This window comes from Xenopus laevis, chromosome 6S (assembly GCF_017654675.1).
Source record: "Xenopus laevis strain J_2021 chromosome 6S, Xenopus_laevis_v10.1, whole genome shotgun sequence".
NCBI classification, from domain to species: domain Eukaryota; kingdom Metazoa; phylum Chordata; class Amphibia; order Anura; family Pipidae; genus Xenopus; species Xenopus laevis.
Window position 1 is genome coordinate 25,345,043 of NC_054382.1, and position 16,137 is coordinate 25,361,179.

Below are 16,137 nucleotides of genomic sequence, written 5' to 3' on the forward strand. Positions count from 1 at the left end.
TTTAGTTCTCCTTTAAGGTATGGAGATCCAAATTATGAAAGACCCATTATCCGAAAAGCCCCAAATTCTGGATAGCAGGTCCCATACCTGTACAAAAATACTGACTTTCAGGAAGAAAATTTAATATGGCAGCACACTGCTTATCATTGTTGCCTTGCAGTGCTTGAGCTCTAGTTTCAGTTCCAATATTTGCATATTTTAAAAAATTCTGACATTTTTATGCAACTGCATTGACTCGTTGCTATGGGTTACATGACCAATAGCAAACTTGTCACCTTTTATTACATTATATGTACAGCCATGTCATTAAATTATAGGCCTCGTTATTATGATTCCTTTTAGCATCATGGTGAAACTATATTGCAAATTTAAATTCATGACATTTAAAACATAATCAGAAATGCCTGTTGAAAGATTGCTTCCCTTTCTGAACATTTAACACGCAGGCTGCTCAATGAATATAGAATTACGTAGACTATCCAGTCCTTCAGTTAATACTCTCTAGTGCATATGGATTGTGTACCAGCCTCTTAATCAGTTCTGCTTTACTCTTCCTGCTCTTTTAATATTGAAAAGAATGTGCCTTTTCTGCAAGCAGTAAATGCCAAATTAATCTGCTCCATGTCTCTATCAAATCTAATCAGCGCTGCATGTGCCGCACGCAATTACACTGAAACAGCAGAGGCGCCATTAGATGTATTTTATATAGTGGGATAAAGAAACACACTAAGTTACTAAAAAGAAAAGAAAATTCACTATACCTGTTGGATCAAAATCTGCAAAGTAGTCAGGGCAATTCTGGGTGACATTTTTCCCAGCAGGTGTATCATCCCAACATAACCATCCATCCCAAGTGCGATTGCAATATAAACCTGCAAGGGAAAACATTGGCAACATTTAGAAGCCTATTTATTAAATCTCACATTTTTCTGGTCATGTTTTTTTAAAGGGGAAAAACTACTTTTTTTAAAGGAAAGTAAAACCTTGAATTTTTCTAGATCTATTTTGCTTTATAGCTGAAATTTGAATCCAAAAATATTGCAGCTAAAACCTGCCGAAATCATGTAGAAGTCAATGGCAGATGGTCCCTGTAACAACTGGCACATGTTTTTAACAGGACCTTCAGGATTCCTGATAGTTTCGGGCTGTTTGCACTGGTTTTCATTCGATAATTCAATCAATTTTAGTTTTGGGGAGAAAATTTGATGAAGTCGAGTTTTCACAGCAATAATTTGAAAAAGTCACACAATTCGAATTGATGCTTCAATTTGTCACAACTATTTTTTTCGAGAAGTGTTATTGGTAAATTAAGGGATTTGGGTTTGGGAGTTAGGTCAAACCTTTTTTTAATAAAGTGAGAAAAAGTTGAGTTTTAATAAATAACATTTGGGCATTTGCAGCTTATATACTGATGCTTTCATTTTACGCATGCCCGAGACACTCTATTTTTTACACAGGTGCGAGGGGCCCTAGTGGTCTGAAACCCGATGTTCTGGAACCCGCCAGTCCGACCCTGGCCGACTCCTCTGCTCCTCTCAGAGCAAATGCTTAGTTGCATCCCCAATACTAATGCTGTTTCCCACCTTAAACCCTTCTGGTTTACTGCTCCTTACATTTGTAATGTCATCCTTGAATTCCTCTGGAGAGAATCCTGGCACTTACAGTATATTGCAGTGTCAACCACAGTAGCACTTAATATCATCCTATTTGTGTTTGTGAGTTACCCACTCACTTAGATTGGAAGCTCATGGGGCAGGGATCTCCTTCTTCTTGTCTCATTAATATTCAATATAATTGTACTCATTTGTATTTATTCATATATTGACCCCCTGTTTGTTATATTACTTTATTGCTGTACAAAGCTGTGTACATAATTAGCACTTTATAAGTAAAACAATATACAAACATACTGGGTCCAGGGTGGTTACCCCAGTGTATTGGCAATAATATGGTGACACAACTGCCTCTATATTCCAGAGACATATAGTTGAAGATGGAGAATTTAACCTTAGCACGACTTGCTCGTTTTTTGAGAAATGGAAGAGTAGCTCGATGATGGTGCAAAAAGGATTGAGAATATGCAAATTTCCAACATTGATAAATAATACTGAGGACTTTAATATATGCTGGAATGCAGCCATTTACAGATTGTTTTCTAACCCTGATTCAGCTGATAATTAATGAAGAAAAGGGGTTATAGGTGAAATAAAGATGGATATTTGTGAGGTTTTATTTCGTTAAAATTCCCAATCTCTTTATGCTCAAGATTTTGAGGTTGACTTGTGGAATAAGATGAAGAAACATGAGGATAAATTAACTGAATGCAAAACTAGAAAATTAGCCAGAGATGGTGCTCATTCAGACTAAGGTGAAGGTTATATGAGATGTAATGGATGCACCCATTATAACTCTATATTAAAAATGAGCAAAATTGATAAATGAGTGAGATTTTCCAGTGCTTCCACTGGGGGATCATGGGACTTGAGCGATGATTTGGATATTGCCTGCTCTTCCTCCTCTTCTTTTTCCTATTCCTCTCCCCAGAAACAGAGCAGAATGGACATTTTCTTAAAGAAAAAATGTTTAATATCAGAAACAAAAGGGTTTCCAAAAAAGGGGCAAATGTAGTTTAGAGGCAAAACTGTGCGATGTCGATGAAAATTTCCATCCCCCCTATTTTTAGGCTGATGAGAGGGATACATTTCTGATCACATTTGTTATTATGGACATTGCATAGACAGTTTATTACGTTTATTAAGTTTTCCCTCATTTTACATTTTACACATTTTTGCTTGCCCTCCTGGGACGGGGTTCTACTGGATTTGTACTGTATTTATATGAAAGGGCAGTGAGTTACAGGTTTATTAAATGATTGGGTTGTATAATTATAATAATAATAATAATTCAATAATAATTCAAATTCAAATTATTCAATTATATTCCAGTTCAAATTGGAATATAATAAGGATAAGCTTAGGCTGGCCATAGACGTACAGATTTTACCCTTGTATCCGATGAATGACATTACAGCACCCTAAATCCAGAACCCAAGCAAAGGGGCACGATCATCTCACCAGGATCAGGGCCGGATTTAAATAGTGGGAGCCCCTAGGCCCACTGCCGTTCGTCGCCCCTGTCCCCTCCCCTTTAGTGTGCAAATTTTCATCATCAATGGGGATTGGCGCATGGGAATATTAAAAAATGATTGTATCTCTAGAACATCACCAGTGTTTTTGAACCAATGTGGGTGTGGTTGGGCATCATGCCGCCCCAAAATCCTGCCGCCCAAGGCCCGGGCCTAGGTGGCCTTTCCACAAATCCGGGCCTGACCAGGATACTGGAAGGAAGAACACCACTTGGAAACAGGCAGGCCGGGCCAGCACAAGCAGTGAATAGTCAGACAGTCCAGAACCAGGATTGGAGAGGGAAGGATAGTCAGTGGAAAGGCAAATTTCGGATTGGAGAGGTCAGAGAAGTCACAGGCAGGCAAGGGTCAAAACCAGAAATAACAGGATTCACAAAGCCAAGCACCCAGGAACTAAACGAATCGAACCTAACAACAGGCAATGACTCAAAGCACGGAATGCTCTTTTTTACAGTTTGAATTTCATACCTTTGCGTGATGACGTCACCACGCCGGCGCATAAACCTGGAAGTGTGCCGACGCATGTGCCATAGGAGAACCGGCACTGAAGGAGAAGGAAGGCCACGCCAAAGGAGCGGCGGTAGACCCTGCTGCCCACTAGACCACCAGGGTGAGTCCTTACAAGTACGTTGCAATCTTCTGACCTGCCACTAACCATTTAGATTAAACAAAGTAGTAAAATAACAGATCAGGTGATGTTCTGGCCCTGACCGCAATAAAGTCTGACATATAGTAGTGACAGTCACCCACTAAACTGTCAGATAGGCAATACATTAAGAGAAATTACCGGTAGCCGACAGAAATCTTCTAACCTGCCTGATCAACTAAATGACCGATCGCCATGGTACGGAAAATGTCCTGATGATAAACACGGTCTGAAAATTGTACGAACCTTCGATTCGTACAACTTTTTCTTTTTCTGTCTATGGCCAGCTTTAGTTTTCTGGATTTTTGAATAAAGAGGTGTAGTAATCATGTAGATAGTAGTGTATACACAAAGGATTGTGCAGGCAATACACTGCTCAGAATAGATTCATGCATGCATTTCACGGTATTTCAAAAGGCAAGTTCCTTTCCAGAGAATATGTCTTTTGTAGAGAATATGTATATAGCGATGATAGACATTTTGTCACACAGCCAAGTACTTTGTGAGATTGTGTTTGTCAAGTGGTTATTCACTCGTATCCCTCATTCCCTCTTTCTTTAAATGCACTTCAGAGGTAAACGGTATGGTACATCTTTTATCCCCTGATATCTAGAAAAGGTTCAGCAACACTGTATATATTTCCATTTAAGCTTTGAGGGTTTTCTGAATCATATGGCTACTGGAGATACATTGGATTTTTAACTTACATGCAGGAGTGCCCAAAGATACATCTCAATGTGGAATTATTGTTGGACTTTGAATTGCTATAATTTTCCTCTATTTTCTCTGAACTGTGTTCTTCAGAAGGGATCTACCCATTTATAAACTGGAGCAGAGGGCTACAATAAGTTTATATAAATTCCAACGCATATAAACTCATTAAATGAATGAATATGAAAATAATGCATTGTTAACTTTTTTTAATCTAGAATCAGTATTTGTTTACAGCTACAGATGAAGCCACTTTGGTTTGTGTGTTTGACGCAGAATAACTAAACCGAGATATCCCACTTATCGGAGCAATCTTCTGGTTCGTGACAACTGCGCATGCACCAAAAGAGTCAGAAATTGCAGAAAAGGAAGAAGACACAAAGATTACCGAAGAGAAGACGATGCCACCGCTACACTTACTCAGCATGTGCAGTCACTATTTCAAGAGGGGACGGAATTCTGGGTAAGACTGTGCAGGGGAGGCAGGGAGTGGGGCCAACCGAGGGGGACAGTGAGGACCTAAACTAAACAGGGGGTTTAGTTCTCCTTTAACAACCTATGTATGGGCTCACTTTGGCCTCAGTAAGTAGTCATTTGGGAAATAAAACAAGGGGATAAAAAAAAAAAATGAGGACCTGGACAGAATAAAACTTTCAAGAGAAGAATCTGATGGAAGCACGTATCTAGCATGTTTCATATCCATGTGGCAGCAGTGCTGTGCCTGCACGTAATAGTACAGCTTGTGCCTAAGGGAAACACAAATCTATCCAGAAAGATAACTGATTTGTATGTTTGACTAAGTCAGTGAACCATGAACGAGTAGAAAACAGAGAAAAAAATCCACTTTGCCTTTGGCCCAAATTTAACCAGTGCTGAATTGCAGTTTTTGGGCCATTTACCTTCCTGTAATGTTTAATTAGCAATTCACTCAGGTTTTGTCTGTTATAATTTTCCATCACACAAAACAGTTAGTGACCTGTTAGAGCTACTGCAAATAAAAAACACAAACTCTCTTTGCTGGTGTGAGTGTGTTTGAGTAGGGCAGTAATTCCCACAAAATAGAGTATGATATAATCTTGAGGTGTCATAATATATACAGTATATATCCCCCCCCAACAATTTAACATGCCGCAGTATCCTATCATGAATGGGGTGGTAGGCCTTGGTGGGATAAAGCCACCAAGATCAACAAAGTCTGGGCACCCCTGATAATGATCATCCAACTTCATAAAACCTCCAATACATTTAGAGAAGAGGGTAGTTTGTACCTTTGTTACAGCATATGCAAAGATTTTATAAGGCATCTGTATAATTCAAAGATACAGGATGGTATTGGATGCTTATCTTAAAAGGGATCTATCATGTGCTAATTTTTTTCTAAATATTTCTGCCATATGAATATCTATATTCAATTAATTGCGACCTATAACCATAAATCTTGAATTTTTCATCTGTATGTATCTATTTAATGCATTTTGGTTACATATGGATGCCTCCATGACCAGTTCCAAAGTCAGGCTGTTTGAGGCAGCTCTTGCTGATAGCAATTTCATTTCGGCAGAACGAATGGCTTAACGCTGCATTGAGTGCAAAATGGCCTATCTCTGAGCACTTAGCGCCAGCAGTACTTCTGCCCTCTGCTTGGCAAGCTTACTGCCACATATAGGGTTAATCCTGTCTGCTGAAGGAAAGCTGCACTGAGTAAAAGTCAATGAATACATTCTATCTGCTTTGGAACTGTTTCAATTAGGGATGCACCGAATCCAGGATTCGGTTCGGGATTCGGCCTTTTTCAGCAGTTTTCGGATTCAGCCGAATCCTTCTTCCCGGCCGAACCGAATCCTAATTTGCATATGCAATTTAGGGGCGGGGAGGGAAATTGTGTGACTTTTTGTCACAAAACAAGGACGTCTAAGATGTTTTTCCCTTCCCATCCCTGGATTCGGTTCGGTATCTTTCACAAAGGATTCGGGGGTTCGGCCGAATCCAAAATAGTGGATTCGGTGCATCCCTAGTTACAATGGCTTCAGGCATTTACACATTATCTATGCACCACCTTTTGATATTGCAAAAGACCTATCATAGAAGCAGTAATCAACATTCCCAACATAAATACAATAGATGCATTAAAAAGGATTTTTATCTGAACCCATTTACTTATAAACATTGATGTACTACGTATATACTGTATACACCCAACCAAAACGTAATAGATGCTCTTTATCTTCTCCACAAATATATACAGGTATGGGGCCTGTTATCCAGAATGCTCAGGGCCTGGGGTTTTCCAGATAAGGGATCTTTCTGTAATTGGATCTCCATACTAGTAGTTCTACTAAATAATCATTTAAATATTAATTAAACCCAATAAGCTTGTTTCGCCTCCAATAATATATCTTCAGGGCCGGAACTAGGGGTAGGCAGAGTAGGCACGTTCCTAGGGCGCAAAGGTGGAGGGGCGCCAGGCACGTACTTACTCCTACCCCGGTCCCTTCTCTGCCGACCGCCCACTTGTTCCCATCTGTGCGAGTACGCGAGTACGCATGCGTCAGAAGCGTATTTTCGCATATGCGCAGAAGCATCTTTATGCGCAGAAGCGTCTTTTCGCACATGCGCAGAAGCATGCAACTAGCAGTCGGGCAGGCTCTGTATATCTTAGTTGGGATCAAATACAAGGTTCTGTTTTATCACTACAGAGAAAAAGGAAAATCATTTTTAAATATTTTGATTATTTGATCATAATGGAGTCTATGGGTGATGGCCTTTCTGGATAACAGATTCCAGATAAAACAATCCATACCTGTAATTCATACTCCATGCTTTCTGTAACAATATACTTTAAATGGGAAAAAGCTAATATTCAAAATGCTCTGACTCTAGGGCTGTATTATCAGCAGTTGTGTGTTTACTGGGCATGAAGCATAAGGGTCAACACATTTAGAAAGAATGAAACGATTTACCTGATTTTGAATACGGCGAATCTTTCTTCATTTTCTCATAACATTTGAACTGTGAGTTAATTATTCTTTGCCTTGATATATATTCCTCGTTTACTATGGGCATAAGGGTAGGGTCAACCGTGGAGGCAAAACCTGGTACCATTCTCTGCATGGACAAGACAAAATGCATCAGTAAAACAAAACAAATTACTTACACTATAAAAGCTTCATCCAGTGTTAATGTGCTAGCAACAACATGCTCACACTATTCATATATGAATGTACTTCTTGTATCCACTTGGGATTCCTTCAATTAACAACACATAAGAAAAGCTGTCACAATTTAGTTCTAGTGGCCCTGGGTACCATTTATTTGAAATACAGTAAAGCACTTTTTGTGACATAAGCCTATAACTTAAACATGCAATAATTATGGATAATGGATTATGGTGTATTAGTATGCCCCATCAATAATAAAGGAAAGGGACCTGTTATCAAGAATGCTTGGGTCCCAGGGTTTTCTGAGGAAGGAATCTTTCCGGAATTTGGATCTCCATACCTTATGGGGCAGATTTATCAAGGGTCGAAGTGAATTTGAGGGAATTTTCGAAGTAATTTTTTGGATACTTCAACCATCGAATAGGATACTACGACTTCGGATTTACCTCGAATTCGATTCGAAGTAAAATAGTTTGAATATTCGACCATTCGATAATCAAAGTACTGTCTCTTTTAAAAAAACTTTGACTTCAATACTTTGCCAAATTAAACCTGCCGAAGTGCCATGTTAGGCTATGGGGACCTTCTAGACCATTTTTCTAAATCTTCACACATCGAAGTAAAATTGTTCGATCGTCCGCTAAAATCGTTTGTTTCAAACGATTTTACTTCGATCGTTTGATGGCCAAATTCGGTGAAAAATACTTCGATATTCGAAGTCGAAGTATTTCAATTCGAGGGTCAAATTTCAAAGTATTTATCACTTCGAAATTCGACCCTTGTTAAATCTGCCCCTATGTCTACTAAGAAATTCATTTAAATATAAATTAGACAACAGGGTTGTTTTGTCTCCTATAATGATTAATTATATATTAGTTTGGATCAAGTACAAGGCATTGTTTTATTATTAAACAGTAAATGGAATTCATTTTTAAACATTTAAATGATTTCATTAAATTCAAGTCTATGGGAGATGGCCTTCTCATATCAGGATAACAGGTTTCCGGATAACAAATCCCATACCTGCATTACTTGTTTAAACTTTAAAGGGGTAGCTTTTAGTATGTTATAAAATGTCCAGTTCTTAACAATTTTGCAGTTGGTCTTCATTATGTATATATTTTACTTTTTTAGTTATCTGACTTTTTCTTCTGACCCTTTCCAGCTTTCAAATGGGGGGTCACTGATATCATCTAAAAAAACAAATGCTCTGTAAGGCTACAAATTAATTGTTATTGCTACTTTTTATTACTCATCTTTCTATTCAGGCCTCTCCTATTCATATTCCAGTCTCTTATTAAAATCAGTGCATGGTTGCTAGGTTTATGTGGACCCTAGCAACCAGATTGCTGAAATAGCAAACTGGCGAGCAGCTGAATAAAAAGTGGATACTTCAACCATCGAATAGGATACTACGACTTCGGATTTACCTCGAATTCGATTCGAAGTAAAATAGTTTGAATATTCGACCATTCGATAATCAAAGTACTGTCTCTTTTAAAAAAACTTTGACTTCAATACTTTGCCAAATTAAACCTGCCGAAGTGCCATGTTAGGCTATGGGGACCTTCTAGACCATTTTTCTAAATCTTCACACATCGAAGTAAAATTGTTCGATCGTCCGCTAAAATCGTTTGTTTCAAACGATTTTACTTCGATCGTTTGATGGCCAAATTCGGTGAAAAATACTTCGATATTCGAAGTCGAAGTATTTCAATTCGAGGGTCAAATTTCAAAGTATTTATCACTTCGAAATTCGACCCTTGTTAAATCTGCCCCTATGTCTACTAAGAAATTCATTTAAATATAAATTAGACAACAGGGTTGTTTTGTCTCCTATAATGATTAATTATATATTAGTTTGGATCAAGTACAAGGCATTGTTTTATTATTAAACAGTAAATGGAATTCATTTTTAAACATTTAAATGATTTCATTAAATTCAAGTCTATGGGAGATGGCCTTCTCATATCAGGATAACAGGTTTCCGGATAACAAATCCCATACCTGCATTACTTGTTTAAACTTTAAAGGGGTAGCTTTTAGTATGTTATAAAATGTCCAGTTCTTAACAATTTTGCAGTTGGTCTTCATTATGTATATATTTTACTTTTTTAGTTATCTGACTTTTTCTTCTGACCCTTTCCAGCTTTCAAATGGGGGGTCACTGATATCATCTAAAAAAACAAATGCTCTGTAAGGCTACAAATTAATTGTTATTGCTACTTTTTATTACTCATCTTTCTATTCAGGCCTCTCCTATTCATATTCCAGTCTCTTATTAAAATCAGTGCATGGTTGCTAGGTTTATGTGGACCCTAGCAACCAGATTGCTGAAATAGCAAACTGGCGAGCAGCTGAATAAAAAGTGGAATAACTCAAAAACCACAAATAATAAAAAATTAAAACCAGTTGCAAATTGTCTCAGAATATTCCTCTTTATATCATGCTAATAGTTAATTTGAAGGTGAACAACCCCTTTAAATTAACTATTAGTATGTTATAGAATGGCTAGCTCTAAGCATCTTTTCAACTGGACTTGATTTTTTTTTTTTAGTTTTTAATTATTTGCCTTCTTATGACTCTTTCCAGCTTTAAATTGGGGGTCACTGACACCATCTAAAAACAAATGCTCTGTAAGGCTACAAATGTATTGTTATTGCTACTTTTTCTATTACTTCTTTTTCCATTAAGGTTCTCTCCTATCCACATTGCACTTTCTTTTTCTAATCAGTGCATGATTACTAGGATAATTTGGACCCTAGCAACCAGATTGCTGAAATGGCAGACTGGAGAACTGACAGAACTCTGATATGGGGCTAGACAGTTTCCCAGGTATCCTCAGTCATGTGACTTGTACTCTGTACAACTTCAGTTGCTCTTTACTGCTGCGCTGCAAGATAACAGCTCGGTGACAATTGCATTGCTTAAAATACTCTCATACCCCACCTAGTGCTAGATATGAGAACAGGTGCTGGGAGTTGTAGTCCGCGCTAGCTGGGAGATGAGGGGAAGGGGGGAGGGGGAACAGCTGCACCAAGAATGTGGGCCCACTTGCCCACTTGTGGATAAATGTGAATAAAGATTTAGTGCGCTGTATTCTCGAATGGCAATAACCTAGAAAGGAAGAAGAGGCCTAGATGGTGTATTAACCTTTGTATAAATGGATATTAATGCGCTCAGATTTACTCACATGGAGATGGCGATAATCAGACAGTTCAAATATGTGATCGCTCCTTAATCCAGGTGTATACGGCCCTCCCTACTGCATGCCTGGCGGGGGAGAAGCTCACAATAGTGCAGAGCGGCTGATGTTAAATGCAAAAACTAAATATTTCTGCGCTTACCGGAAGATGAATAATCACAGTGCATTCAGTCCTCTGGGAGTAGCGGTATGCTGCAGCGGTCCTTGCGGGTGTATTCGCCGCCCCGGTTCGCCGATCTTGTTAGGTAGAGCTGGGAGATGAAGTTGAGCAATAGGCAGTGGATCAACCTCTTTCAGCTTCCAAAGGATAGCGCTCAGCTTGTTCTCCACACTTCCAGGTGAAGGGTTGGTCTCCACTTATCCTTTTTTGGCATTAACACATTCAAGCCCATTTCAGGGAAATAAATAAATACTTTTATTGGAATAAATAATTAAATATATAAAAGACTTTACAGAGCTATTGTGTTGCTCCTGGCCCAACGGGTTTCGTATCTTTGAATACTTCTTCAGGGGCCCCTGGCATGCAGTGGGGAGGGCCGTATACACCTGGATTAAGGAGCGATCACATATTTGAACTGTCTGATTATCGCCATCTCCATGTGAGTAAATCTGAGATCATTAATATCCATTTATACAAAGGTTAATACACCATCTAGGCCTCTTCTTCCTTTCTAGGTTTTGCCATTCGAGAATACAGCGCACTAAATCTTTATTCACATAGATATGAGAACAGCATCCAATAGTAAAAACCCAAACTGAAAAGCACGACCAGGCACAATGCACGGAGATGGCTGCCTACTAGGGATGCACCGAATCCAGGATTCGGTTCGGTGTTCGGCCATTTTCAGCAGGATTCGGATTCGGCTGGATCCTTGAGCCTTGCCGAATCTGAATCCTTAAAATCATGTGACTTTTCATCACAAAACATGGAAGTAAAAATGTGTGCGTGCCACAATTTTCCCCTCCCCCTCGCTGATTTGCATATGCAAATTAGGGTTCGGATTCAGTTCGGTATTCACCGAATCTTTCACAAAGGATTTGGGGGTGTGGCCGAATCCAAAGAAGTTGATTCGGTGTATCCCTACTGCCTACACATCAATATTACAACAATACCTGTTCGTATATAAGCTACAAGCAAATATTTATAATTATGTGTACTAAACCAAGCATGTACTGCATTTAGGAAACCATGTTAACACTTTATTTTGCTAAAAACATTGCTTAGAAACATCCTTCATTTCACATGTACTAGATATGCCCATTTTGTGTATGTTGAGTGTTCAGTAAAATGATCAAGTGTTATAGCGTTCACTTGGAGGACATTAGATAACAGAAGAGAGGATAGAAATATATTTTATACAACAGAATGATCAAACTATTAGCCAACTGTTTCCGTTCCATGACAGACGTGTCATGCAGCAGTTTAGCAGCCGTACATATGATGTCACTCCTAAAAATCCAGTAAATGACGTCATACATACGACCACTAAGCCACCGCGATAATTGTCTCGGCGCAGATGATTCTTTTAATATGAAATGGGAAATCTGTTAATGAAAAAGTTAGTAGTACTGTAAATACATTTCATTAATATAGGTACCAAAAATATGTTTTATTTTTTATAAATACATTTGGAATTAATTAATGGGTGATTAAAACAGTTCTAGTTGTTATGTGCAGGGCCATCATCCCTGCTCACTAGTAGAGAATGTAACAAAAATTGGACATTGACTGATAATAAATGCTTTATACAGACTTTACAAAGTGGAGAAAAGGAGCCAAATAAACAAAATTGACAATATTATTAAGAGCATGTAATCTATAATACAAGATGCTTAGGACTTGGGGTTTACTGGATAAGGTTGTTTTCTGGAATTTGGATCATCAAGGGTCCCCAAGAAACCCCTAGAAACTTTTTTCTATTAATGAGCCACATTCAAATGTAAACGGTATGGGGAGCAACACAAGCATGAAAAAAGTCCCTTGGGATGCTAAATAAGGGCTGTGATTGGTTATTTGGTAGCCCCTATGTGGACAGGCAGCCTACAGGATGCTCTACATGGCAGTACAGGTATGGGACCTGTTATCCAGAATTTTTCGGAGCTGGAGCTTTCAGGATAATGGATCTTTCCATAATTTGGATCTTTATACCTTCAGTCTACTTGAAAATCATGTAAACATTAAATAAACCCAATAGGCTGGTTTTGCTTCCAATAAGGATTAATTATATCTTAGCTGGGATCAAGTACAAGCTACTGTTTTATTATTACAGAGAAAAAGGAAATAATTTTAAACATTCGGATTATTTGGATAATATGGAGTCTATGGGAGATGGCCTGTAATTTGGAGCTTTCTGGATAAGGGGATTCCAAATAATGGATACCATACCTGTACATCTCATTTTTATGGAATTAAAACTTGCCTCCAAGCCTGGAATTCGAAAGCACCTGCTTTGAAGCGATTGAGCGCCACATCCATGGGGTGATGAGCAACATGTCACTTGTAAATTACTGGTTGGGGATCACTGTCTGTCTGACATTTAAACTTTAAATAATCTCAATTGAATTGTTCTGCCACAAATATGGATTAATGCAGTCTAATTAGAATCAAGTACAAGGTACGACTTATTATTACAAAAAAAGGAAATAATAAAAATTTCATTTTGGAGCTTTCTGGATACATGCTGACTGCCTACTAACAAAGATAACCTTTTTAATTAATTTTCTCATAGAAGAACAGTGGGGGTGCCTGAATAGAAGGACTACATGCATAATACTGGAAGCTTCATTTCAGATGTAAATTTTTTCTTGTTTAACTTTTATAAAAAGCTTGCCCAGTAACTGAATACTTAATAGCGTTTATATAAAATGACATTTTCGTTTCAGTAGATGCACAGCAATAAACACCCCACCATTCTGTATACACGGGGAGCTTAGCTTGCATACTTTATGTTTACAATAGTCTACAAAATACACATATGGCTCCATTTATAATTTTGTAGCCCAGAACAAAGAGTGCTGAATAAACTGATTTACACAAACAGACACTATTATTAGACATATCAGACACATTTGGTTGCATTCACATATTCTTATTTTAATATTTCTTAATTTTGTTTAAATAGTACAACACAGAGATGCCTCCAAGGTTTCCAAACAATATAATCTTTATAGTTTTAAGATTGGGGGTCTCCAACCATTTTTACCCACGAGCCACATTCAGATGTTAAAGAGTTGCACTGGCAGCCTTCAGGAGGCTCTGTTTGGCAGTATACCTCTTTTTATGCAACCAAAACATGTCTCCAAGTCAGGAATTCAAAAATACTTTGAGGCCACCAGGAACATCTAAGGGGTTGGTGAGCAAAATGTTGCTTTCGAGCCTTTGATTGGGGATCACTGACCTAAGAAATGAGAATAGGGAGAGGTGGGAGAGACAAGGAGATCATGGGCAAAGGTATGTGGGGACTAGTTGGGGGAAATGTGTGGGGTTAAGAAAGGAAGACAACATTGACTAGGAAGTAAATATATTGAAAGAGATAAAGAAATTACTGAGATGGATGAAAGGGTTAAGGAATTACAGGGAACGGGGGTATTGAGAAAGAGGGGAAAAGTAAGGACACTGAAGCTGAGTTAGGAAAAAAATTAACGAAATATGAGGGTGGGATGTGGAAAAAAGGGGGAACGTCTGGCAATGAGGTTGGCCAAGAGACCTTTTTGAAGATTAAAAACACTGTCTCTAGTTTGTTTAGACATAGTTCAACATGATTTTCTATGATTGCGAGGAGCCCCCTTTAGATAATTGATCAAACACGAAAAAACAGACTACCAAATGGCTCGTTTTGTGCATGTGATCATCAGACGCACTAGAATTAACCACTTCCCCAAGCTTCCACAGATTGACCTGACTGTTCAGTTCATAGGCAGATCATTTGAATGAATGCATTAGTGGAACGCAATGTAGACATGAATGTCCCATGCAGCTGTATATCCTCCCAACTGCCCCTGTGACAAGATTCCCAAAATAGTTTGAGGGAAGAAAGAAGCAGTGAAACGGCTTAAAAATAGATGAGGAATACATGTGGCAGCACTTTCTTTTGGTCAGAGCTAAATTAGCAAATCAAAGTTCATGCCATTGTACTGGTGGAATACTGGGGAATCAGCTACTCATTTCTGGTTTACTTGATGCAAAAAATGGGTAGATTCATGATACAGGCAGGGTACTTCCAAATCAGCTGATTCTGTCAATTTAATTAAGAAATTCAATAACTCTATAAGGTTTACACTTTCTCATCTTATTTTTTCCCTTGCCCCCCGCCCCCTTTATTTGTTGCACTGTTTTAAAGGAACTATTTGAAAAGGGCCAACCAATCAGTAATTTGCTTTGGAAAATCTTCTGCAGGTAATATACAGTAAAATCTGTAATTGTTTGCTATAGGGTAGTGCATTGGTATAAAATTGGTGAAGCTGGTTTGCATGTGTTAGATTTTCTCCTTTACTTGCATTCTTTATTTCCTTAGCCACAAACAACCACTTAAATAAATATACATCATTATGGATTCCATACGAGGACAGACGCATCCCTACGTAAATGTGGCTTATATATAAGGGCTTAACATAATTTACTGCAAATGCTGAAGCAAATACTGTACTATACCCCTCCAGCGCTGTCACTCATCAGATGTGACCAGATGTGACAAGGACTGTGATCGTCATGCACTAATTCTGTCACTATCGTGTAATGTACACTGAAGTCTAGGCTTCTTGTAAGATTATTAATGGGGTTGTGAAGTTATAAAAAGTTTGTAAATATGCTTAATGACAACATTTTATTTTTAGCTTGTTGAAGAACCTACTAGGTCTCTTTCGGATCATGGAATAACCAATAATACCAAATGTATCACTACCCTTTGTGTGGGTGAGCATTTAGGGAATAGTGATCATAACTCTATAAGAGAGTAACTAAAACACAACATTTTAGATAGTATTTCATAGTATGGGCCATCTCTGCAACATATTAAGTGGGACATGCTTTTCACAAGGTTAAACACAGAGCAAAAAATGGCATGTCTTTAAAATGCTGCTTAATAAATATACATGTCAGTATATTCCCCTTGCAAGCAAGGAATGTTGCAAAACAAAACAGGTAAGGAAGGATGTGCTTTTAAAGTTTTCCAGTTACCTAGGACAGCTGAAATGTTTATAATGTACAAGGAGGCCAATAAATCATGCAGAAAAACTAAAAATTGAGATGGAAAAGGGTATTGCAGCAAGCAGT

At 38.2% G+C, this 16,137-nt stretch overlaps 1 protein-coding gene across 2 annotated transcripts in view; it reads right to left on the reverse strand.

Moving 5' to 3' along the window:
* Nucleotides 1–16,137, reverse strand: part of calcr.S (calcitonin receptor S homeolog) — a 161,279-nt gene that overhangs the window by 73,744 nt on the left and 71,398 nt on the right. Inside the window, exons 1-3 of one of the 2 annotated variants that reach the window (XM_041567480.1) lie at nt 11,008–11,715; nt 7,463–7,607; nt 762–872 (exon numbers count right to left, since the gene is read on the reverse strand). In XM_041567480.1, coding sequence (XP_041423414.1) covers nt 762–872; nt 7,463–7,604 — 253 coding nt within the window. In that variant the 5' untranslated portion in view covers nt 7,605–7,607; nt 11,008–11,715. Of the gene's footprint in view, nt 1–761; nt 873–7,462; nt 7,608–11,007; nt 11,716–16,137 lie in introns of those variants that run through there. The other variant, XM_018269183.2, reaches the window with a different exon arrangement.